This window comes from Cotesia glomerata, linkage group LG10 (genome assembly GCF_020080835.1).
Source record: "Cotesia glomerata isolate CgM1 linkage group LG10, MPM_Cglom_v2.3, whole genome shotgun sequence".
NCBI classification, from domain to species: domain Eukaryota; kingdom Metazoa; phylum Arthropoda; class Insecta; order Hymenoptera; family Braconidae; genus Cotesia; species Cotesia glomerata.
The window spans coordinates 8,954,446-8,980,819 of NC_058167.1; the positions used below are offsets into that span (position 1 = coordinate 8,954,446).

At 29.4% G+C, this 26,374-nt stretch overlaps 1 protein-coding gene across 8 annotated transcripts in view; it reads left to right on the plus strand.

Moving 5' to 3' along the window:
• LOC123273088 (protein sickie) overlaps positions 1 to 26,374 on the plus strand; it is a 180,616-nt gene that overhangs the window by 134,599 nt on the left and 19,643 nt on the right. For 6 of the 8 annotated variants that reach the window (XM_044740284.1, XM_044740279.1, XM_044740280.1 and 3 more), the window contains 8 exons: positions 491 to 755; positions 10,591 to 10,986; positions 11,086 to 11,310; positions 12,273 to 12,684; positions 12,830 to 12,971; positions 13,236 to 13,262; positions 13,752 to 13,990; positions 15,241 to 15,392. In XM_044740284.1, coding sequence (XP_044596219.1) covers positions 491 to 755; positions 10,591 to 10,986; positions 11,086 to 11,310; positions 12,273 to 12,684; positions 12,830 to 12,971; positions 13,236 to 13,262; positions 13,752 to 13,990; positions 15,241 to 15,392 — 1,858 coding nt within the window. The remainder of the gene's footprint in view (positions 1 to 490; positions 756 to 10,590; positions 10,987 to 11,085; positions 11,311 to 12,272; positions 12,685 to 12,829; positions 12,972 to 13,235; positions 13,263 to 13,751; positions 13,991 to 15,240; positions 15,393 to 26,374) is intronic. The other 2 variants (XM_044740281.1, XM_044740282.1) reach the window with 1 other exon arrangement.

The window sequence follows — 26,374 nt, forward strand, 5'->3', positions numbered from 1 at the left end:
CATGAAATCGCTTTCAATTTGACGTTTATAACATTGAAATTTTGACCATTTTTAGTTATTTTTTCAAATTTAAGAGTGCAATTGAACCATTTTTAGGCAATGTGTAGTATAACCGACTTATGTACGTCATTCTATCAAAAATTTCATTCAGTAAAATCTACCTTCCATTTCGGGTGTGGCCGAATGGCGTTTTTATTTTTATTAATACTGTTTATATTTTATTCCCCTCATAACTTTTGTAATATCAACATGTACAAAGCCGTTTGGCGTTTAAAATACAATAAATAAATAAATTTGGACCAAAAAAATGGAAGACATAACAAGAGATTGTTAAAGAAAAGCAAAAACTAATTAGCGCGACACGTGGTATTATGTTAACAAGCCAAAGCATTAATTAGCGAGCGTGTATCTTGTTTGTGATGATGATCATTAGCTAGACTACTAAATAAGGCTGTTTGTAAATAAATCTGATGTATAAATCTAATTCCAGGTACGTGGGCGGATCCAGGCGGGAGCTATCGGGAGTGAAGGAGCTCGTGAGCACGAGGAGGGTGCAAAAAAGCAGGCATCCAACGTCAAACATAACTCGGGATGGATCATCAATCGGGTGCGACGGAGTTGGAGTCGGAGTCGGTCTTCTAGGAGGCTGCAGTGGCGGAAGCGACGCCCTGGCAGAGCTCACTATTGAGGACCTGGCTGCTATCCCCTCTGGTAATCACGGATCTCATCACACGGGGCATCCTTCGCATCATAAGGTATGTGCTTTTAATCTAGATATTTAAATTATTTTAATCGAACTTTTATTTCTTTTAAATCAAGTACCTAGTGTGTGTATTTAGGTATATAGAATCGAATTGAATTTACTTATCGAGAGTTAAGTTGATTCTATAAGTTACTCCCAAATAGCTTTTCTTAGATTTCAAGCCTCAGTTCCTTCTTTCATCGCTCTGATCTTATTTATTCCGGCAACTCAATTTTTTTACATGATTTACATTAAATCCATTAGCGTGATGCTGTTTATTTTTACCCGTAGGAAAATTATCGATCAAAACTGCCAGCCCCAGGGCTTCCTGCTGGGAAGACGATTAATTTTATTTTTCCCAACAATTTACGTGAGTAATAAATTGAATTAAACACAACTTTCAGGAATCGGAAAAGTTTTACGTCAACTTGATTTGCTTTTTGAGTCGATTGCTTTAATGGGTTTTAAATTATAAAAATTTTAGGGGATTTATCGAAGGGCTTAGGTATTTTTTTTTAAATAATTTAAGTACTCTGATAGAAGAATTTATTAACTATTAGTAATATTTATAATTTAATGAAAAACAATTTTAAAATTAAATTTAAATTTACACCAAAAAAAATTTTCTATAATTTATTATTATTTATTGTATTGGTTATAATTTTTTATAAAAAAATATTTATTGATTATTATTAATAAATATTTATTAAATCATTAAATGTTTAAAAATTCTTCTTCAGTGTATTGTCAAAAATTATATTAATTAATTATTTATTAAGTCAATATTTTTTATTTAATGATTAAAAAATATTTTTCTCCATTTTCAAAGAAGCAAAAAAAAAATTATCCCAAATCGCACTCGACTAATGCTAAAATTCTCTATTGAAAAAAAATTTCCAATTTTCCCGGTGGTAGGAAAAAACACTGAGAATATTAGTCCAGATAAACTCAGCATTTAAAAAGGCTCAACGAGCATTATATTGATATATATTTCTATTTCTATTTCAGTATCGATTCCATCAGCTCTTGTGATCGCGATCCCTCGTTAAGAACGCTTTTAATCCCAAGTAATACCTCCAGCGATTATTTCCGTTTCACTCGACACACATCATCAAGCCTGTAAAACAAAAACAATGGTAGTGTCTGTTCTGTTTATTGTCCATCGGCAGTCTAGTTCGAATTCTACTCCTACTCCTACCCGAGGTCTTTATTCTCTAGAAATCATGAACCCGCGTCAGCTGTGTCCTAACAGCTGCAAAGGGTTCGCATGTTGCCCATTAAATACCTAAACCGAGTAATTATCCCACAAATCACCTGCTGAAGGTTTATTTCATCGCTCAACGCACGTCTATACCCTACTATGTAATACAGAATGTCAAATACTCAGTATTCTCTACAGGCTATATGGTAGTATATAGTCGCTATTTGCTACTCGCTATTCAATGTCTGAAAGATTTCATTTACTGAGTGACATTCAATGATCTATACGAAATCCGATTGCTCATTAGCGTCGAATGCTTCTTGAATGCTCGAATCAAGATATTGTATCCGATAGAGCTATTCCGATAATTTCCAATTGATATAAGCCTTTCAAACTTCAAACTCTTTTTTTTTAATTCAACATCTCTTTTAACAAACCAGACTTACTTAAACATTTTGACGTTTAATTAGTTCAAGTTCTCTTTATCAATCTATATTGTTCTCTTTATCTATATCAATATTCTCATTCATTTTATTTCTTCTTTTCTTTTTATCAATTTAAATTTGTAATTATTATTATTATTATTTTACTTAAAAATTTATTAATATCATCTTCAATATTTTTATAAATAATAATAATAATAATAATAATAATAATAATAATAATACGTCAAAATATAAAGAGATTATTATTATTATTATTATGTTATTAAATGTTATTAAATGCTCAGGGGGGTTGTCCCCGGAGTCCGATTCTCCGAGGGCCCAGCCTGAGCTCCATCCATTACTGCTGGACTACTCCGCACAACAAGGCGGTTAGTGATCACAGCAGGCCAAAGTCATTTTCCTAAGTAGACGGAGGGAACCTAGTATGACAGCCTTCTGCATCCTGACCGCCAAGAATTCAGCTTTTGATGAGCAAGCGGGAACTCTGGCAAGTGAGGATACAAAAGACTGTTTCATCCCTCCGAGGACGCCAACAATCAGGACGACGAGCTTGACACGGTAACCTGGGTAAAGTTTGCCAATTTCAAACAGGAGATCCTGATATATCTGTTTTTTGTGCTCTTCTTTGGCTGAGATGTTGTATTCAGCCGGGGCCGAGAACTCAATGACATAAATGTCACGAGTAGCCTTGTCGAAGAGCACAATATCAGGTTTGTTGTGATCTATCCGCCGAGTTGTTGCAAACGGCATGTTCCAATAAATTTTGCAACTGTCATTCTTTACAACCTGGGGAATATCTCCTGGCAGATAAGGCAGCACTGGTGTCATATCAATACCGTAGTAATGACGAAGATAGTAGTACAGTACTCTCAGGGCAGCGTTGTGACGCTGGATATATGCACCTCTCGCCAGCACAGGACATGCTGACAAAAGGTGCATGAGCGTCTCCGGGTGTTGTTTACACATCCTACATGACGTGTCCAGAAGCTGCACCTGGAGCACCTTGCTACGGTATTCTAGAGTGTTAATGACACCATCTTGGCAAGCAAATATGAACCCTTCAGTCTCGGACATCAGGCCAGCTGACTTTAAGAAGGAAAACGTCAGCTGGGTGGACAAGCCATGATCACGCACGTGTTTGAAGAACACGCTGTGCATGGACTTGTCCATCAGTTCGCCTGGAGTAGTTTTTCCTCGGCGTTCCTGATGCCGTTCTTGAATTCCTCCTTTCGGAGTTCCATAAGAGCGTTTATCTCTCCAAGACCAAGGGTTCTTGCTGCATATATAGCTGCCTTATACAAGAACGACCCCTTATGCGCATTCTCATGTTTATGAACAATTTGCATAAGAAAGTCATCCTCGTCTGCAGTGAAATTGACAACTTCGTGTGTTAAACCCAGGACCAAACGATCATGCAGCCGCTCCAAACTCTGCAGACCTCTCCCACCGATGGACCGGGAGAGGTATAATCTGGCGACTGATGAATTGGGGTGCATGCTCCGGTTCATGTTGATAGTCTTACGGGTTATTATTATTATTATTATTATTATTATTATTATTATTATTATTACTCGCAATTTTTTAAAAATCAATTTTTTAGCATACAAATTTTATTTAATTGATAATAATTTAATATTAAAGTTCTTCAATTGAAATATTTAATTATTGAATATTTCAAAAGCTTTTAAATTATAGAATAGTCATAATATTAATTCATTAAATTTATCCTTTAATTATTCAATTAATAATTAATAGATTTTTAAATAAAAAATTTGGAATGTTATTTTGGAATTATCATCAATTTAATAAGTTAACTAATTAATTTTCATATTAATCAATCAAAAAACTGTAAAAAAATCCTTTTTTTCGATTTTCTCGATGCGTACAACCCCTAAAAATTAACCAACAAATCAAACAACTTCCATAATTTCCATATTCCAAATTTTTAATCCCTCAAAACACGTAAACAGTTTGCCTTAATTTGCCTAACAAGTACCGCATTACCTTCTTTAATTTCCACAAACGAGTGCTAACAAATTTGCATACATTTTACTCATTTCATACATTAATAAACATGCTAATTCAAACTACCGAAGCAAGGGCTTCTTATCAAGTTAATAACTTCCAAAAAAAAAAAAAAATAAAAATAACTTCAACAATTTAGCAACAAAGTTATGCACAAAAGTCTGTATGATGTAACCCTTCCATCCAACCGATAAATTTTCGAGCGGACAGTTGGCTTTTATTCACAAGCTCTCATGTCGTACAAATGAAACTACCAACTGCCAACTGTCCCATGAATGTTAACATCAACTTCCACGTCCATCATCCTAAAGTACTGGAATTTCATATTTGTTTTTGCTATCTAAAATCGATTTAAAAAATCTCTTCCCCATTTGCCACAATTTTTTCTTCTTTTTTACATTCTATACTTCGCTCAAAAAAAAAATAAAAAAATAAAAAAAGCTGCTATTTATGTAATGGTTAAACAAATTAAACGATTAAATGACCAGAGGTTTTTTTTCTAGACGATTGAGTTAGAGCCCGAACAACTTATGCTCGGTTAAAACTCGAAGCTCGAGCTTGCGTTACAAAATACTGTGCAGCAGTTCTCAACGATTAGTAAAGCTTGAAAGCTCACGGATGCCGCAATACATTAGAGGCACACATGTGTGGAGGAGACTAGACCGGCTAGTAAAAGTAACAAGAGGTAAACTCGTTTAGCACGAACAAGACCAAGATTACCAACAATTCCAAGTTGGGCTGTGAGTTATACACTCGGGTCACGGCAGGTCATTCAATCGAATCAATATCTCTAAAACAATAACAATAGTCACCATTCCATAGTAGTAATAATAATAATAACAATAATAATGATTTACATCGGTATTACCTGCATTAAAGTTTTGTAGCCGATAAACTCCGGGATGAGGATACACATTTAATTTTATCACAAATTGCATTTGTCCCGACTCCTGAGTCATACAACATACTACGGAATAGCAATAATAATCCCCAGGACAATGTTATTGAAGCATTCTCGTTTAGTTTTTAAATTCCCAGGTGGATCTGCTTATATGCAAAGGGTAATCCACTTGAGATAATCCTCCCACGCTATCATGTCTCGTTCAGATCCAGGTCTCGACTCATCCTTCTTCAGCTATTCTTTTCTCTCTAAAGGGACAATCCCAAATATATTTATATTTAATTAACTTTAGTCTTCCATTTAATTATCGATTTTTCAACCATGCAATTCTATTTTTATTTATTTTTAAACTTCGGGGTCTTACATTGATTAATTAAAGTTTAATAATTCAAATAGGTGACATCAGTTCAGTTTTTGCACTTGTTTAAAAGATAAATTAGTGCAAAAAATATTTTTTTTTAATTTTCTTCATGATTTAAAAAATAAGTTCTTAAAAAAAATTGCCAGATATTTTTTACTTAATTTATTTATACGATATAACGCGGCTTGTCAGGACAATACCATCAAGAATTCTTGTCAGACCCCAATGAAACTCATCATTGTTATTCTTTGGACGATTCTCGAGGTCAGGTTCAAAGATAAGCCAAATCGGTCAGTTTATAAAAATAACAGCAATACAAAAATTTAAAAAATTTTTAAAAATTATTTTTCTGTCATTCTTTTTTTTTTCAAATAACTTTTTAATTTCTGTAAAGTTAATCTGAAAGCTCATAAAATAAGCTTTAATTTTCAAATCATTTTTTTCTCGACTAAATATTATCTAGAATTACTTATAAAAAAATAATTTATTAAATCAAGACAATAAATTTTTAAATTAGTTAAATTTACTTAAATAACAACAAAATTTCTTAGATCAAGAATTTTTTTTAAAATCAAGACTAAATAAATTAGATTTATTGTTTGCATTGTACAACAATAAGAACTGCTTTTTACAATTTTTTCATCACAGTATTAATCTGCATCTCTCTTTCATCACATTGTTAATCAGCCTTTCAAATTTCTTTCAAACTGCAATTTTTCTTTCAAATTTTCTTATTATCAACCTTTTCGCACATAGTTATTCAACATATTCTTTCAACTGCTTTCGATAGGTTGTTGGAAATCAAAACTAAAAAATTCTTCAAAATAAGCTTTAATTTCCAAATCATTTTTTTCTCGACCAAAGATTACCTACACTGATAGAAGGATTTATTTTTATTAAATAATATTTGTTAATAGTTAAGAAATCATTTATTAGAGACCACATTTTAGTATTAAATAAATTTTTCTTAGTATTTAATATGATTTATTTGTATTTAATAAATCTGATATTCATTTATTAAATATTAATAAATTTTTTTAAATACTAAAAAATATTTGTTAAGGACTAAAAAATGGCTTCTAATAAATGATTTGTTAAATATTAACAAATATTTTTAACTATAAACAAATCCTTGTATCAGTGTAGAATTATTTATAAAAAAAAAATTATTAAAAAGTTTATTAAATCAAGACAATAAATTCTTAAATTAGTAAAATTTACTTAAATAAAAAAAAATTTCTCAGATCAAGAATTTTTTTTTTTTAAATCAAGACTAAAAAATTCTTCAAAATAATTTATCTTGGTTTCAGAATTTTTTTTTTTTAATTTATAAAATTTGTTTCCACAATTTTTTAGTAACTCCAAAAATCTACTTCCACTTCAGCCTTTTGTTTATAATAAAACTCACCAAAGTAAACTAGCTCCAAATGCAGCCAAATCATCCATCGCTCCTTAAAAAAACAAACTGGATAAATTTTTGCGTATTTTTTTTCTGTCTGGGCATTTCATCGACTACAAGTACGATTCCATTCATTGAACGAAACTGAAACTGGAGGATTCTATTTATTGGGAGCGATGGTAGATTGTTGTTGTTGCTGGTTCTGTTGTTGATGTTGATGTTGATGGTGATGTTGTCGTATAGTATTGGAGTAGACATCAGTGGGGGCGTATATAGTAGGACCGGTGAGCAATGAATCGTCGACCCTCGCAGTTGACGGTTAACGTTCGTGCGGTTCATACGTGTAGGACAACCAACGTAAAACACTATTACATCCTTCTATTCGTCCTTTGCACATATATATCACACCGTGTGTGTATAAACCATTTTACATACATACAGTGAGTCGTACAAAGAAAGCACGGGGCTTTAATACGGCGGAGGTATATGTATTATGTATAAAATATAATACTGTACGAAACGATACGATACAAGTAAATAGAAGAGGGTTTAGGTGGTATAAGGTCTGCCTTTTTTCCTCATTTATTTTTATTTTCTTCGGTAAAAAATGGCTCACATCAGGTCTGATTTATCATTTATTTATAAGTAAAATTTTCTGGAAAAATAAGAATAAAAATAGTGATGGTGAAGGTGGAAATTAAAGTGGATGTAAGTAATAGGAAAAACTGATATATAAAAGAGCGACGGGCCGTTGACCCCGACTTCCGTATTATATTTTCTTTCCTATCTATCCTACACTCCACACTCAACGCTATCTTCTCCAATTTCCCGATTACGCGCCCTCCTGCAATCGATATACTCCGCAGCACGTGCATCGGGTTAAATTTGAGCGACACAGTGAATCCCAAAGTGACTCGCTGAATTATACAATGAAAATATCTAGTTTTTTAATTTTTATTTACTTATTTTTTGTACATGTACAAACGGAATTATTATTTTAATCACGTAGTGATATGGTGAGTCAATTTTTATTATAATTATTCTGGAATATAATTATGATAATTTTTTTAATTTAACTTTTCAGTTCATGTATAATGTTAAAAGTTATTATGTTGCTTATATTTTATATGAGCTGAATTTTTATAGTATTCATTTTAAATATTACACGCTTTGATTAAAAAAAAATTTTAAAATTACAATTTTAAAATTATTTAAAAAGAATATTTTAAAATTGTAATTTTTACAATTTTTTATAATACTTTTTATTTATTTATTTATTTATTTATTTATTTGAAAAGAAACGCCCTCGACAATTTACAACAATATATACCAGGTTCATGTGTAGAACGTTTAGTTAATATTTATATACAATAAATAACATCTGTAAAGAGAAAATAGATTTAAGAGATTTGAGAGAAGAGAAAAAACAAAAAAAAAGAAAAAAAAATTTTTTAATAATTGATAATTGATAATTTATAATCATTTAAAAATAATTTTTCAATTTTTTTTAATTTATTAAAAATTTATCAATTTTTCACAATACTAATAAAAATTAATATATTAATTATATTAAATAATATAATAATATTAATAACATCTCATTTCTTCTTTTCATCGACAAACTTGCTCTCCCCAAGAATCGAACTCAGTCCCTCTGAATATTAATCACCCAACTTAGTCTTCACTCCACCTCCTATTCATTAATCACCGATGATTAATCACGCTTCATGACTAAACCTAAAATTATAAAAATAAATTAGTATTTTCCTTCATTATCCAAAAAAAATAAAAATAAAAAACAAGAATATTATTTCAATAAAAAAAAAAGTTATCAAACAAATCTTTAAAAATTCTATTTGATTCATTCGCCCTAAGTACGACTCAATAGAGCAATTCAGAAGCAGTAAAAAAAATAATAACCAGCCTTTTCATAAAAACTCATCTAAAACCGTACTTAAATTTTTTATGGTGCTCTTCCAAAATAATCCAGTTTTTATTTGGGTATGTACCAAAATTGAGAAAGCGCTACAAAAGTAGATCAGTGTATCGTGTATCCGCAACGTGCCTCATTTGGGTTCTATAAAAAAATAATAAGCGGTCATTTTTCGGGTGACCTGCACTTGTGGAAGTAAATACGCCCATAAATACGTTTATTTCTTTGTATAGCCGTAAACAGGGCTTTGTTAGAGCGCCGCGACCCTTTGTTTCATCTGCGGTTTGCTAGACATTAGCCCAAGACGGTATATTGTCCTTTTTCCTTCAATAGTACAATGCATGGAAGAGACCTTGAAAGTCTTTCTATGGATGTGTGTTATGTTTAACTCACACATTGCTTTATTTCTGGCAATTCCACCCCATGACTCACGGTTAGGGTGAATGGCGAGAGGAAAAGTGCGTAAGCCGGAAGAGGGGCCATGCTTCGGGCACACCCTTGTGGGTTACTATCGATATCAGTTTACAGTTCCCTAAGAGTAATATAAACCGTACACCGTGAATCATAGCCTAATGCACGATTGTGTAATATTACTTTACTCGTGTTGTTCGTATTGAATCAGAAAGCTTTGTATTAAACGAGCTTAAGCGAGCCCTTGACCTAGAAATTAAAAATTTTTCAGAGAAAATTATTCATTGATTTTATCTATGATAAAAATTGTTTTTTACATAATAATGATTAAAAAATTGAGAAAATTTTGGTGAATTTTATTTTTTTAAAAAGTAAAATTTTTTAATTAAATAAAATTTATTTAAAACAAGATAAATTTCTGGGTTTAATAATTTTTTTTTACTTAATTTAGAACAATTAAATTTTACTAAATAACTTTTTTGGCTCAAAATTTCTTTTTTTATTTAAAAATTACTTTTTATTTTTACCAAATAATTTGATTCAAAAATTGAAAAAATAATTTTCGTAAATTTTAAAGTAGAAGAATTTTTAAAATGAAATTTACTTAAAAATAAAAATTTCTAGACTTAATAATTTTTTAACTTTATTTAGAGTAATAAAATTTTATTAAATTACTTTTTGGCTCAAAATTTCTTTTTTTATTTAAAAAAAATTTTTTTACATAATTTTATTGTTTAAAATGCAGAAAATTTTAAAAATGAATAAAATTTACTTTAATCAATAACAATTCATAAGTTACAGAATTTTTTTAATTAATTAAAAGCATACAATTTTACATAATTAATTTTTTGAATAAACATTTTTTCTTTTATTTCAAACAAAATGTTATTGTTTAAAAATTAGAAAAATATTAATTAAATTTAAAACAAAAAAATTTTTTTATTAAAAAATATTTTTCGTTTAATTAAATAAAAAATTATTAATATTTCTTCTCTTTAATCAAGAAAATATTTCTTTTTAATACCTAAAAAATTATTTAACCCAATAAAAATTTTTAAAAAATTATTTTTCTCATTAAAAATTTATTTATTTAAATCAATTTAATTTTTTTTACCAATATAATAAAATAAAATATATATATAACACTAATTAATTAATTTTTTTATTTCAGAGGGTGCCAGGAGGTAGTGTCGTCGTGGGGGGTGGCGTCGGCAGTGGCTCAGCCACCCCCCAAACACAACAGGCTAACAACCTAGTGTATCGAGTGGTCAGTTCTCGTCATCAGGGACATCCCCACGTTAAAAAATCCGACAGTTCCCAGCAGACTGAAAGTACGGCTTTCAAGCATCAACAGCAGCAGCAGCAACACCAACAACAACAACAACAACAGCAGCAACAGCAACAACAACAGCAACAGCAGCAGCAACAGCAAAATAATTGCTCAGCAAACAATAGTAATTCCAATAGTCAACAATGGAAAAAGTACATCGAAGCCGGGGCTGCACGAGACAGAGAACGAGACAAGGAAGGAGCGCCGTCGAGTCCTAGTCCCTCTAGACGATCACAGGTAATCAATACTACATAAAGCGCTTTATTTTTATTTTTTTTTTTTTATTTTTTATTGTATGTAGAGCCGCTTTATCTTGACGCTTATTTGTTTTTTCAGGACAAACACAGAAAGCAGGCCATGGCTGAGTACACCAACGGAGAAAAGCCGCAGAAAGTTTCGTCTGGCACGTCGACAAACAGCAGTAGCAAGGTCAGAGGAGTTCCTCAGAGCTTTGGATACGTTAAAAGACACAGTGCTGGTACCAGTCCAAGTCCCAATGGAGTCCAGAATGGCAAAGACGCCACTAGGACTGCTCAAGTCAGTGCTGTGCCACGGACTAAGGTAAATTTAAAAACTTTGATTAAAATTATTATTATAATTCACAAATAAGTAAATTTTTATAATTTAATATAAATGAAAATTAAAAAATAAATTAAATCGAGAATTGTAACATAATTTTTTTTTATTAATTTTCATAAAGAATTTTTGACAATTTATTTAATTTAATATTGATAATAAAAGTTTTCTTTTGACTAAAAAAACGCAAAGAAAATTTTTTTTCAAGTCAAATAAATTTATAAAAAAATAAATTTTCATCGTCTACACAGAAAGAACAAGATGACACTGAATATCATCCCAGATTATACTGAGTAAAAAAAAATTCCAGATAGTAGCTAGTATAATCCAGATTACAATGAGTATAATCCAGATATCACGCAGTATAATCTGGATTTTTCTAGCTACTATCTGAAATTTTTTTTCACCACAGATATTTATTCATTTATCATAAAGTTATGCGAAGGCCTCATAAACCGAATGGCAAATTAACAAAATACATAAACATTATATATTCACATTTATAATAGTATTGTTTAATAAATAAATTCACATTAATAAAATTTAAAATTTAAAGAGCATATTTTCTTTTTTTTTTTTTTTTCTAATCAGAATAGTATCTAAGAAAAGCACAGAAATGAAAAGAAATAAAAGTAGTCTCATGACAAAAATCGTAAAACAAAATCAGAATCAAATTACTGTTTTCCTTCAATCTTACGTAACATAAAAAAGTCGAATACTTTACTTTTAAAAATACTTAAACTCTGGGAATTTATAATATCACTGAGTATAATCTGGGATGATATCCAGTGTCATCTTGTTCTTTCCGTGTAGCGACACATTTTTTTATTTAAAAAAAATTTTTTTCATCAAAAAGAAACTATTAGGAAGTCGAAAAAAATTTTATTTTTAAAGATCAGTCTATAAATTATAAATAAAAATAACTAAAAATTAAAATCGACTTCTAGGTTAAAGTTTCCGGAGGTACCCAGACATGCACTACTGAATTGCAAGCGAACTCCGCGGCGAATCAAGGTCATCACTACAAAAGCTACAGCCTGACCGGGCCAAGTGCGAGCCAGCTGTCCCAGTCAGTCAGAGACAGACTGATGCTCGGATCACAGAGCTTGCCAAAACCTGGAAGTCCAGAATTCACGGCGCTGTTCGCGTCAGCTCATCATCGAGACCGTGGCGGCAACGCGGGGCCTGCTACCGCGGGATTTTCCCCGCGGGTTTTAAAACCTTCTGACGGAAGTCTCAGTGACACTTGCAGCAATTACGCGGCGCCTGATATTCAGAGTTACTATGCGCCAAACAGTCCCTACGCGACTTCCTGGATGAGACACAGCAACACTTATACTCCCAGTGGAAGATCTCAAGGTTTGTTTTTTTTAAATGTAAAAATAAAAAATGTTAGAAGCAGTATAAGCTTCTTAATGAGTTAATTGAGCCATTTAATTTAATTAAGATGGCTGGGTGGGTGCTGATGGGATAATAAAATACTAATTATCATATATATCTTTAGGTATGGGACTGTGCGAAGCTGATAGCGTTGAATCGTTAGGATCTCATAGAACCAGTTTGAGCCACGCGCGATTGCTGATGCACCAGCGAGACTCGAGTGGGTCGCCAGCACCTCCGCGTCTAAATAGGAGCAATTCCATCAGGTTAGTTATTTTATTAACTCGAGGACGACATCATCCGCTCAGTCACGGTTCATGATCAGTTCAAGAGCTATCTCCGTCTGTGATTATCGTCTGTTACTTTAACAGCTTGTATCACTACTAACAATAATAAATAAATAAATAAATAAATAAATAAATAAATAAATAAATAGTAAATAATCAATTAAATATAATAAAATTATATGTACATTTAAGTACTACGGTCGTGATAAAGTTGTTTATTTATATAATAAAATAACATTCTAGCCATCTAAGGGACAGGACTTTCCCAAGGTACAATAAGCGACACAAAAATTCTCTATCGCACATCAACACCGAGTTCGCGTATACTTAAACTATATTTAATGTTAATTAAAAAGCTTTTACACTGTATTATACTACTTATACTTTACTCAACTCTGTGTTTATATTTATATATTTATATTTATATATATCTAAATAATACACTTTAATTATAATTATAAAATAATAAAACCAACGAGTGTAAGGTGCATAATAATAAGTAAAAAAAACTCCAGCCTTGCATTGCAGGTATTGTTGATGCTTTTAAGCAGCTTTTTGTAATCACATTTATTCGATGACACTTGCCTACACGCAGAGACACTTGACCTGGCTGAATTCCATCATCATAAAGCTTTTATCTTTAATTATTACTATTACTATATTTATATCGTCGTTTGTTATTACTTATTACGTATAATATATGTTTAAGTTAAGCTTAATTAAAGTTATTTAAAATATTTTTGGCTTATTGTCCGGCAGGTCGACCAAAAGCGAAAAAATGTACCCGTCAATGCTTACTCGGGGCAGTGGAGCGTCTTCATCAGTCGGCGAAGAAGTCGGTATCGGGATTGGAGTCGGCGGTGAGCCCTACTATAGTGTTCCAGTCGGCTCGGCAGGATGTGCTGGGCAACATTGGTCGCAACCTACGTCTCCGACACCTACTCACGCCTCCAGACAGCCGCCTAATCTTTATCAGCACGTTCATAAAGATGATGACAGTAAGACCTGTTTTATTATTAAAAATTTTTGTTATCACAATTGCGTGATAAATATATAAATTGTTCTTTAGTTTTATTTGGAAGGAAAAATTTTGGTGATATTTATTATTATTATTATTGATTTAACATCTTTAAGCAAATAATTATTATAATAATAATCTATATTATTAAGAGAATAAGAAAAATTTTGTTTCTAAGATAGTCATATGATAAAATCGGTTTTTTTAGTGAAGTTTAGTGTCAGTGTAGAGGTCTTGACTTGCCTTTGTGCCTTTTCAAGGTTTCATATCATTCTCACCGATATTCAATTCATATGATAAGTATTTAGGCTGCATTCGAAAATACTTATCTCTAGACGCATAATTAAAAAATGACCTTGTATCTTGTGAACTATTGACATTTTTGAAGATATAAGCTCATTCCGACATTACACGCATCAAGACCTTTCATTTGAGTACCCACATCAATATTTCATATATTTATATATATTATGTATATGTATATATAAAAAATATATCAAAATGCATATGGGTACTCAAATGAAAGCTCTTGATGAGTGTAATATCGCAATGAGCTTATTTCTTTAAAAACATCAATAGTTAAGAAAATACAGAGCAATTTAATATAATTAAGAAACAACCTTGTATCTTGTGAACTATTTCCATTTTTAAAGATATAAGCTCATCCTGATGTTACACTCATCAAGACCTTTCATTTGAGTACCCACATCAATTTTTCATATATTTTATATATTTATATATATGAATATATGAAAAATATATCAAAATGCATGTGGGTACTCAAATGAACGCTCTTGATGAGTGTAACATCGGGATGAGCTTATATCTTTAAAAACGTCAATAGTTAAGAAAGTACAGTGCAATTTAACAAATATTTTGTGAACTATTGACATTTTTAAAAATATAAGCTCATCCCGATGTTACCCTTATCGAGACCTTTCATTTGAGTACCCACATCAATTTTTCATATATTATATATATTTATATATATAAATATATAAAAAATATATGAAAATGCATATGGGTACTCAAATGAAAGCTTTGAATGAGTATAACATCGGGATGAGCTTATATCTTTATAAATGTCAATAGTTAAGAAAGTACAGTGCAATTTAACAAAAGTCATTAATTAATATAGCAAAATTATAATTATTATTATTATTTTAAAAATTTAACCCAAATAAATGAACAATTACATAAATTTACGCTTTCTTAATTAATATTTTTCAGTTCATGGTTCCTCAGTTTCGTTGGTATCAACAGCCAGCAGTTTGTACAGTTCAGCGGAAGAAAAACAAGCTCACGAGTTAAGAAAATTACGCCGGGAGTTGCTGGACGCGCAAGAAAAAGTTCACTCGCTAACCAGCCAGCTGTCAACTAACGTGAGTTACATTTCTTCTCTTAATTTTAAAAAAATTTATCTAAATCTAAATCTTGTTTTTAATCTTATTAAATCTTAACTTAACTCGGTACCGCGACAATAAGGATCTCGGCTCATAATTATACCGATTATATCTAAATGTTTATCCTGTGGCGAGTTAAGTTGAATTTACGCGCTATGAGACCGAGAAGCTATTGGTCACCTGAAGAAACAGCGCACCAGTCAGACTTTAGGGTCACTGTACTTCTACCAATCAACGATCTTTAGATCCTATGGATCCCCGTCTGCACACACTGGTTGTGCACAGCACACACCAGCCCAGAGATCTATACACTTAAACACACCAGTAAACACAGAACACCGCGGAGAAAGAGAATAAAGAGAACAAGAGGGGACGATCTAACAAGTAACTCTCTCATGCTCCCGCCAGTTTGCGTTGAGACGCGCAGCGCATAAGACACTTTTATCGATCGTTAAACATGCGCGTTAGATCACTCGTAAAACAGCTACGGAAAACAAATCTGTGTACAATAAAAAGTGATTACCAAAAATAACCAGCGGTGTCAATAAAACAGCTTCCAAACTTTTTAATATTCATTTTATTAAAAGTTTGAATTAAATAAAACTCCAATAATTATATTAAAATTTAAATTTGTAATGCTACGAGTGTTTACATTTAATCAGTAGATGATCTAATGTTAAAGGTTTGCTCGTGATGGAATCGAGCACAACATCTGGTAATTATCGTGACTAAACCGTTCCCGATTACGATGATCGGTACGAGGAAGTCATCCTGTATCGCTAATATATAACATAATTTATTCCCTGATTAGACTTGGATATTTATAATATATAAATATATAGATAACAAGTCTAAACAACCGACCCCAGGAATTAAATTGTTGACTCAAAGATTGTAATAAATTTTTTCAACTTAAATATCTAATATGTAATATGTAATAGATTATAGTGTTAAATAGTTTTGGCTTTCTATGATACTCAAGATAACAGACATTTGATATTTTTTTTTTTTTTTTATAAATATTGAATGTTTTAATTTAAAAAAATTTTTTTTAGATAAAAAAAAATTTTTTCAATTATTTTATTAAATAAAATTAAATTTTTTTATTTAAAAAAATTCATTAAATTAAAATTTTTTAATAATTACTTTTTTCTTTAAGTATTGAATTTTTTTATTTAAAAAAATTTTATTAAATTAAAATTTTTTAATAATTTTTTTTAAATAAAAATATTGAATTTTTTTATTTAAATAAATTTTATCAAATCAGATATCTATTATTACAAGTATCATCGAATAAAAAGCCAAAGAAATAAAAAAAAAATTTTTTTTAATAAGCATAGAATAACGCTAGAAGATAATCGATGTTTTTAGTAGCTTTCTATCTATTTAAATAGTTTATCTATGTGGATAACCAGGTGATAAGACTATTGGTAATAACTAATAAATAATAATAACAACTAAAACTAATTAGAATAAAAATAAAACTCCCAATGCTCCGCAATTAAAACGATAAAATAGCATTGTTTTAAAGTAGTATTTATCTGATCAGAAGCATCCCTATAATTAAAACGAAAACTAAAATTTAAATAATAATTCATACCCGTTAGTAGTGAGTTGTAAAGCACCCTGCGCATTAATTAAAATTTTAATTAGCTTGATTAATCGCGCCGTCTAATGAAGCTTTAACAGTAATACTAAATAAAAATTTATTAAGTTCTTGTATTATATTAAATGTAAAGTATTCAAATGAATATTCCGGCGCTGAATGCGTAGCACGTCTAAAAAGAAACTAAAAGTGCATTCGCTGATAATTTATTCTCCTCAAGAAAATGCACTAAGACCGATGTATATGTACCATGCCTTATTCTGTTGCTCTGTACTCTACTGTTTTCTTATGTGTGTAATGTGTATATTACTGTATTACAGTACCGAGTTAATGTATATTCGGTGAGAAACGCGTCTTGCATTCCCAGTCACGTATTTACACAGACATTACAATCCTCGAATGGTCCCCATTGGATTCGTCGGACAATGACAATAGTCCCACGTACATATGTATACATATATACATATATATTGAGTTACGATGGTCATAGAAGCTCCAGGATACCGTCCAGTGCTAGTATGTAGTACATAGAATAGAATATATACCTACATTAAAGCAGTCTAGTCCCTTTTTTCGGGATTTACGATTTACGAGCCAGCCCCTTTTTTTAGAAAATCTTAAAAAAACACTCTAAAGAGTAAATTCTAGCTAAGGGTATGAACTATTTAACTTAAAGTTTGTTATTTTTCAAGTTTAATTGACAAAGGATCAATTGTTCAGATTTAGGGCTCTAAAATTTGATAATTATTTTTATTTATTAAATTATTCATTTGAATTTGTTTTTCGGTTTGGAAAAAAAATTTATAACTTGATTATTTTTTAATAATTTTCAATTATATTTTTTTTTATCATGAAAAAATAAAATTTCATTATTTAAAAATTTTATCAAATTTTTTATTAAATAATTAATATTTAAAATAATTTTTTTTATATTTTGCATCAAAAGTAAAATAAAAATTATTTCAATTAAAAAAATTAATCAAATTGCAGTCTAAATTGTAAAAATTAATAAAATTTCAGTCGAAATTTAAAAAATAAGATAAATAAATTTTCTTTTAATAATTTAACTTTTAAAAGAAGAATAAAATAAAATAAAAAGATAGAAAAGTTAATTTTTTAATTTTTTATGATGAAAAAAACCATAAAATCCCTAAATCTAACAATGACCGAGAAAAAACGGAAATAATAGAAGTGAACTGCAGTAGGTACCTAGAAAAATAACTTTTCACGGGTCAACACTTAACACACTAGCTACTTGAGACTTGGGGATAGAAGTTTATTGAGTTCCGAAGAATATCTAGTTAAACCAACAATTCAAACTGGTATTTCCTCGTGAAGTTAGTCCTTGACTATTTTTCCATTATTCCATTATATTTCAAGTACTATGCTGGTTGTTTTTTTACTAAAGTCGTTTTATTTATTTCTAGGACGTGACGATTAACGATTAGTAACTTCGAATCCTCACGTATCTCTTTATTGCCTTATTACTTATTTATATTTATTTTCATTTATTATTCCTATTGTAACCGGATGTGCTTACAATAATTATTGCGTCAGCGCGTAGTAGTTAATAGAAAATTGACATACGTAGAATATATTTTATTAAATAATTACCGTCTACACTATTTCAATAAATTATTCCAATGTATTTTAATGCGATGTGTGTGGAATATAATAATTAGGTAATTGATTTATAATTTTTTTTTAGCATCGTAAAAAATCCATCTTTGCACTCATTGTCGCGGAAGTTTTATAGACGGCATAAAAAATTTTTGCTTGTACTTATGTTGTTTATTTTTTTATCTTTTACGAGATTTGTAGAAAGTGTTATTACTTTTTTATGCGCGGTTCGGATTCGAGTAAATTCATTCAGAGTTGATAAATTTTAGCGGATTAAGGACAAAGTGTTAGGAAATGTTATATTGCATTTAATTGTATTTTATTGTATGGGAAAAAATCGCTCATCTGCAGGTCTCCTTTTTCGAGGAGATACTTTTCTTATATTAGCGGCATTTTATTTCTTGAATTGTAGACGTAGAACTAAACTCGAGACTATCTCTTAAACCGCTAAGCATTCTTCACACTCAGGTACTTATAAAATACCTTTCGCGAAAAACTCTTGTCCATATTTATCTAAATATCTAAACTGCTATTTTATTTTGTGGTGAGAATTTTTTTAATTCTTGATGTTTTAAATTTTTTGGAATTGTTTTTAAGAAAGTCGCTTTAAAAATAAATAAGTTAAAAAATTTTTTTAAATATTTATTTTTAGAATAAAAAATTTTACTCGTCATAAATTTCTATTATTTGCACCGAAAAGTCCTAAATAATTGGCTACTAAACAATTCTAATCACAAAAGATACCGATAAATATTAAAACCCAGTAGCGTCAATAAATAAAATAAATAAAGAGAGCCTCGTCCTCTTTTTGGTGAATATCTAACACATAAATAATAATGTCTCGGAGAGCTTATATATACTTATACATGAATAATTCTCTGAAGCATTCTAAATAACTTTAATGGACACTCAAACCCACTTAGCTATCCGCATCTACATCTATTTCCCGTCTTATATATGTTTCTTATTTTATTCAATCTTCATTTTTTAATCCGAAAAAACCGACTGGTCCTTCGGGCAAATGTCACTGTATAAAAAAAAATCTGTAAAAAGTCGATAACAGTAGCATTGATCATCATAATCAAGTCTTCTTTCTCTCATCCATCTAAATTATTATTTATTTATTTATTTACATTTTACATTAATTCAATTTATAATTTAATTTAAAAAGTTAATAATTTATTTTAATAAATAAATATTTATGCTGTTATTTTGAAATTTAATAATAATAATAATAATAATAATAATAATAAAACTGAATTTATTATTATTATTATATTGCTTAAAAATGTTGAATCAATAATAATAATAATAATAATAATAATAATAATAATAAAACTGAATTTATTATTATTATATTGCTTAAAAATGTTTAATCAATAATAATAATAATAATAATAATAAAGTTGTTCAATTTTATAAAAAAAAAAATAACAATAATAAAAAATATTAAATATAAAATTATTTAAAATAATTTCTGAGGATGACAATGGACAAAAAGAGAAACTAAGATAAGACTAGACCCTGAGTTGTCTTTATTGGAGCCAACTGGCAAGCCAATCCCGTTCTTTTGCTTATTAAAACTCTTGTTGTTATTTCTTTTGTCTCTTACTTATTATTATAGAGTCTTTTACAACCCAAGTGTCAAGTGGTTTCAGTTGTAAGCATTACCCTCATGTTATATCTTATATTTTAGATGATTGGAGATGAAATGAAATATCTGATATAAAATACAACTTTCAATAATATTAATTCTCCTTTATTTCATCATAAACATCATTCAGTCCCTATATATATATAAAGCTATATATATATAAAGCTATAAATGTTAACAAATATAATAAATAATAGCAATTGTTGAGTTAATTCTGTGACTAGTAGAGTCAGGTGACCGTCGACAGGAAGATGAACGCTGGTAGATGATACGTCAGGCATTGCTTAGATCCAAAGAATGGTCGTGAGGAAAAAGTGGATGCTCATCCGCGCCATTCGTTTCCATCTTCGTCTTCAACTTGGTCTTTGACTCTAACTCTATACTTTTACACGACATACGAGAGATGAAGAATTAAACGAATGGCAAAAAAGGGCTGAGACATGGCCATTACTTTTTCACGAACTTTGGTTTTCAAATAAAACGGATTCTACTTTATTATATTTTATACAAACCAATAAATTTCGCCAAACCGACGGTATTTTTCTTGTCGGGAAATTTCAGAACTTCTGATTTATTAGAGACCTTTTTTTGCGCTCTATTGCTTAGTATTCTCTCGATATTTATTTATTCCTCCATTTTTATTTGAACATTCATAAAGATTGTAAAAAAAGTATAAATTTGAACATTATTAATCTTTAGCGATCAATATCTCGGAAACTATTGTTCTGATATAAAAACCTCTTATACAAAAATGGTAGCTACAAATCTCTTCTTTCGGATAAACTTTGACCGGTTTCTCGATCTTGATTATTTCAGAAGTTATGAGCTGTTAAAGTTGAGAAAAAAATTTTTTAATTCATTTTTTTTTAATATAAAAGTTTCTAGTTTTAAAAATTAATATCTCGAAAACTATAAGTTTGATAAAAAAATTTTCATACAAACATTGTAGCTATAGGTCTCTTCTTTTAGATAAATTTTAACCAATCTCTTAATGTTGATTAGTTTAAAAATTATAGGCTGTTACAGTTGAAAAAGTTTAAAAAACTTGCATTTTCTGGCATAAAAGTTCTTAATTTTAAAAATGAATTTTTTGGGAATTATTAATGAAAAAAAACTTTTTTTTTGGTAGAAAAGTTAATGAAAAGTCTCCTCTTTCTTACAAACTTAAAACCATTTCTTAATTCCAATTCTCTAATAAGTTACGAACAGTTAAACTCGAAAGAACCCAATACTCCGAAGAACAATCTTACTCTCCATCAAGAAAATAGTACTCCCAATAAAAAGATCCATGCAATATGCAGTTTAACCATTTTTTCTCAATAAAACTTTACAGCTTTTCCTTATTGCAACCAAAAAAAAATATCTAAACAAAGTCAAGTACTCATTTCTCCCAGACGAAGTTCAATTTAAGCGGATTGTAATTTTTTCCTGTTAAATTTCTCCCCGAGACTTCCTCCCATCAAAGATTCGCTATTTCACGGGATAACAGTGAACTATGTCTTTATATTTAAAGTATCCACGAGCGTTGAAAAGATTCACGGTAATAAAGTGCGGCGCGTAAAACGATAAACGGTACCTGAAGAAATCCAGCTAACAACAAGTATATAGAAGGTGCTGGTTAATTATCATCAGCACGATTCCGAGTTTTCCTCGCCTATCTTCTTGTCTCATGGGGTTTTATGGCCATAACATACGCGATTATAACCGATGCTTTAGGAATACTACTTTAAGAAACTAACTCTTTTTCTTTCATACTTACATATAGCCTGTAGGCGAAAAACCATCTATTTGCTCTTTTCTTCACTCAACATTATGCGCAATTTACTTTTGTATTCGTCGCCCTCCCTTTTTTTTTACCTTAATCCACTCTCTCATATTTATATATTATTCACAGAAAATATAAATCTGTCTGATGAATACATATATTTTTGATTAAAGTACCCGCATTCAAGCAAACATTTATTAACATAATATTTCCAGCCCTGTGATCATTTTTTCGCACGTCTTAGGTAGGGTAGCCGTACTTAACTTTTACCACAAAATCTATAAATTTTTTTTTTATTCTTTAATATATAAAAAAATCAATTATTTAGTAGATAATTAAATTTTTTAACTGAAAAGAAAATATTTATAATAATAATTATCTTGAACAAAATAAAATTTTACTCGCTTTAAATTTTCTCATTAGTTTTCTTGATAATTTTTAAATAAGTCTTTTTTTGTGTCAATTATTATTATTATTATTATTATTATTATTATTATTATTATTATTATTATTATTATTATTGTATATTTAATATATGAAGATCGGTGTTTTTTTAAATTTAATAAATCAAAGATAGTTAATAAAAGTAGCTGGCTTATAATATTAACTATCTTTGATTATTATTATTATTATTATTATTATTATTATTATTATTATTATTATTAAAAAATTTTTTTCAAATCTATCAAACTTTTAGAAATAATTTTGGCTCAATAATTTTTCACTTGAATCAAATTAATTTTATATTATTGTATTTATAAATATTTTTATTTTTATTTATATAACTTGCTTCCAACCCCAATCTTAAGTTTAAAAATCTAATATTATTCCTCCTAATATAATTCAACATAATAAAATTCCCGACGATAAAATCATGTGAGAAAGTATTTCATTCTATTCAGTTGTTTACCTAGATCGGTATAGTCTTATATTCTCGGGCTTATAATACAAAATAGCGAGTAACCGAATAACCGTGTCAGCAGAAAGCGGATGCGCCACTTGGATTATTTATCTATGTATTTGTATTCGTATTCTTATTAAGCTGCACTAAGACTATTCTTATCTTGAGCTAAAAATAAGTCCAGTTGAAATCGCAATTGTAATCAGTATCGCGAGCGATCGCTTAATTTTCCATAAGGAGGAATTAAGTCTTCATCTTCATGATATCATAATCGATAAATACATGTACTTGATATTTAGATGGGAGTAAAAGAAGCTTCATCTTGTTCATTATGAACAGAGGCTTATGGCGTCTAGACGGATTTAATGAACACTCTTGCTATCAAAAGTTGAATCACCATATTAGCTAATCGTTAAATATAGAAGCTCCGATAATTCCAATCTCTTATTCTCGGTCCAAGATCACTTTGTATCATTGTTAAGTATTAAGTGGTATATTGAGATATATTAATGTTAATAACTATATGCACATTGTCCGTGCTCGATGTGTAATAAGCAGGTGTCATTTACAAAAATAACCTTTGATGTTGCGTCATAATCATAGTTCCAGAGGTTATAAACATAACTGTAAAATTAGAGGTCGTTATTTGCAATATAACTGGTAATTTATTTCAATTTACATTATTAGTCTGGTGATTAGATTTGGATCGATGGTTATTGGGTGGGTGAGGATTCTTTCGGTCAATGTCAGATTTTTAGTAGAGCAATCGGTAATTAAGTTATTACATAATATCAATAACTTGAAATTATAATTTTGGGCGATGAATGAGAGATAAGATAAAATTAATGAGGGTCTTTTTTATTGAAATTAAATTTAAAAAAAAATGTACAATATTTTTTTTTTTAATTCAAAATTTTATTTAATTTTTTATTTGAAATTTTATTATTTAGTTTTTTTTATTTAAGTCAAAATTTTATTTTCTAATTTTATCATGTAGGTCAAAATTTAACCTTCTGTTGTTTATTTATTTAAAATTTTTATTTCATAATTTTATTATTTACTTCAAAATTTTATTAATCAAGTTTAATCAATTAAAATTTAAACATTTTATTAAAAATGTCATAATTTCCTTGAAATTAAAATTAATTAAATTGAATTAAAAAAAAAAAATGTACAATATTTTTTTTTTTAATTCAAAATTTTATTTAAGTCGAAATTTTAGTTTTAAATTTTATCATGTAGGTCAAAATTTAACCTTCTGTTTTTAATTTATTTAAAATTTTTATTTAAGATTTTATTTACTCCAAAATTTTATTAATCAAATTAAATCATTAATTAAAATTTAAACATTTGATTAAAAATCTCATAATTTCCTTAAAATTAAAATTAATTAAATTTGCATAATTTATTTCTCAATTTCATTCCAATTTCAATAATCTCCTTTAAAATAAAAACTTCATAAACTCTCGGCTGAAAAATTCCTAGCCTAACAAATCCTCCATTTAAAACTTCCACAAATTGAAACATCAGAAGCGAATCAAACCGGCATATTAAATTCGATCAAGACCTCGAGCACTAGACATCTAGACAGAACTGGAGATAACTTTGAAGTGCCTTATTCGGATAATCCGGAGGGTGGTATAAAACTCGATCTCGTATATAATGTCAGTAACCAATATCCCGTATAGCATCACAGCAATATAGTTGAGGATCACCAATAAAAGATAGAAGATACCTTGGTACCTTTCTTGCGGCATCTATTCTCCTTCTTGATAAATCTCCCACCCATCCTCAGATCTGATATACCTCCAGTGAAGAAACATTTCATCCCAGTTAAGTCCACAAGCTAACGTTTCTTTCAGCGCGATCCTCAAACTCCTCTTTATTACTGCTTTAAAGAGCAAGACTGTAAGGAGACGACATACCTCGGTATTATTACCATTACCTATACCCAAGAGCCAACTATAAGACGACATATTTCCTGGGTAGTCGACCCCCAATACGGCTACAGACTTCAGACCTCAACATTTAATTCAAACTTGTTTGTCAATACCACACATTTGTTCGTATGTTTACAATACCAATAATACAACAATTATCTGAATTCCTCTCGGCTTTCCTTCAGGGCTATTTATATTCAAATTTACAATGTTCTCCACGGTGCATTGTTATAAATTAATAATTATATTCCGTCGATTCATATTCAGTTATTCCTTTCACCTTGCAATCAAATGCGTCATTAACTTTTATTTAAACCTGATAAATAAATAACAATAATAAAACTTAACTTAGGGGAACTTTACTAAAACTGTATATTTATATATGTACGGCTTTTATCTGGGAATCACGTTACGCACAGTGCATACGATTCTTTCTTTTTCCCTTCATATATTATATATAAGAATAAGAATATGTATGGAAGGTTTACTAGTGAGTAGTGAGTAGTAAAAGCATTGGATTTAATAAAATAGCCTCGGTCGAGCTCCGATAACGAGTTCTCGAACTTGGTCAGGTCGATCTGGGTCACGAGGAAATATATTCTTTTTTTTATTTTACTTTTTAGGAGTTTCAAAATATATAAATTACTATTTTAAGCTAATCTTGGGATGATAAGTGATTTTGTTTAAGTAATTTTATTATTCATTTAGTTTGTTGAGCAAGAGGTTGCGCTCGGTGCTTCTTTGGTCTTATCAGTGTGATAACTAGTCAAAAACATGCCTCATGTGTGTGTTTTGTTTGGATTTTTTTCTTGAGTCAATATCGAGTGTTGAATTATTCGAATTATTTTATTTTATTTTTTATGGAAAAATAAAAATATTTCATTGGATATTTTTTTTAATTTTTATTGATTTTAATTTAATAGAAGTTTAATTTTTGTTAACATTTATTGTGATTTGCATACCTAATTTACCGTGAAATAGAAAATTAATTAAGTAAATTTGATTATCAATCATTTTATTGAGAAATTTATTTTTTAAGATAATGTCAGGGGTAATTAAAATTTGTTTTTGATTTTTCGAAGGAAGAAATAGGTCACTGAGATGAAGAAGATAAAAGTAGGATCTAAATGTTCTATGCGTTTATTATTAAGAAATACTTTTAAAGGAATATTAACATATTTTCGTGACGAAGTTTAAGGTATAGAGCGTTCACAAAATTAAAATAGAATTTTTGTTAACAAGTTGTTTCTTAATAGAATTATACAACTTATTCTTCAAACATTAGATTAAAATTTTATGGCTTACGCGTCAGAATTCTTAGAAGTAAGGTATGTTAGATTTTATGTTTTCTTGTGAATTTTCCGGTTCATTATATTTGAAGGATAACTAACTCGAGAAAACATCGGTTTTAAAAAAAGAAAATTTTTTATTTTTATTTAACGATCCATAAAAATTGTAAAAAAAATGAAAGTTTG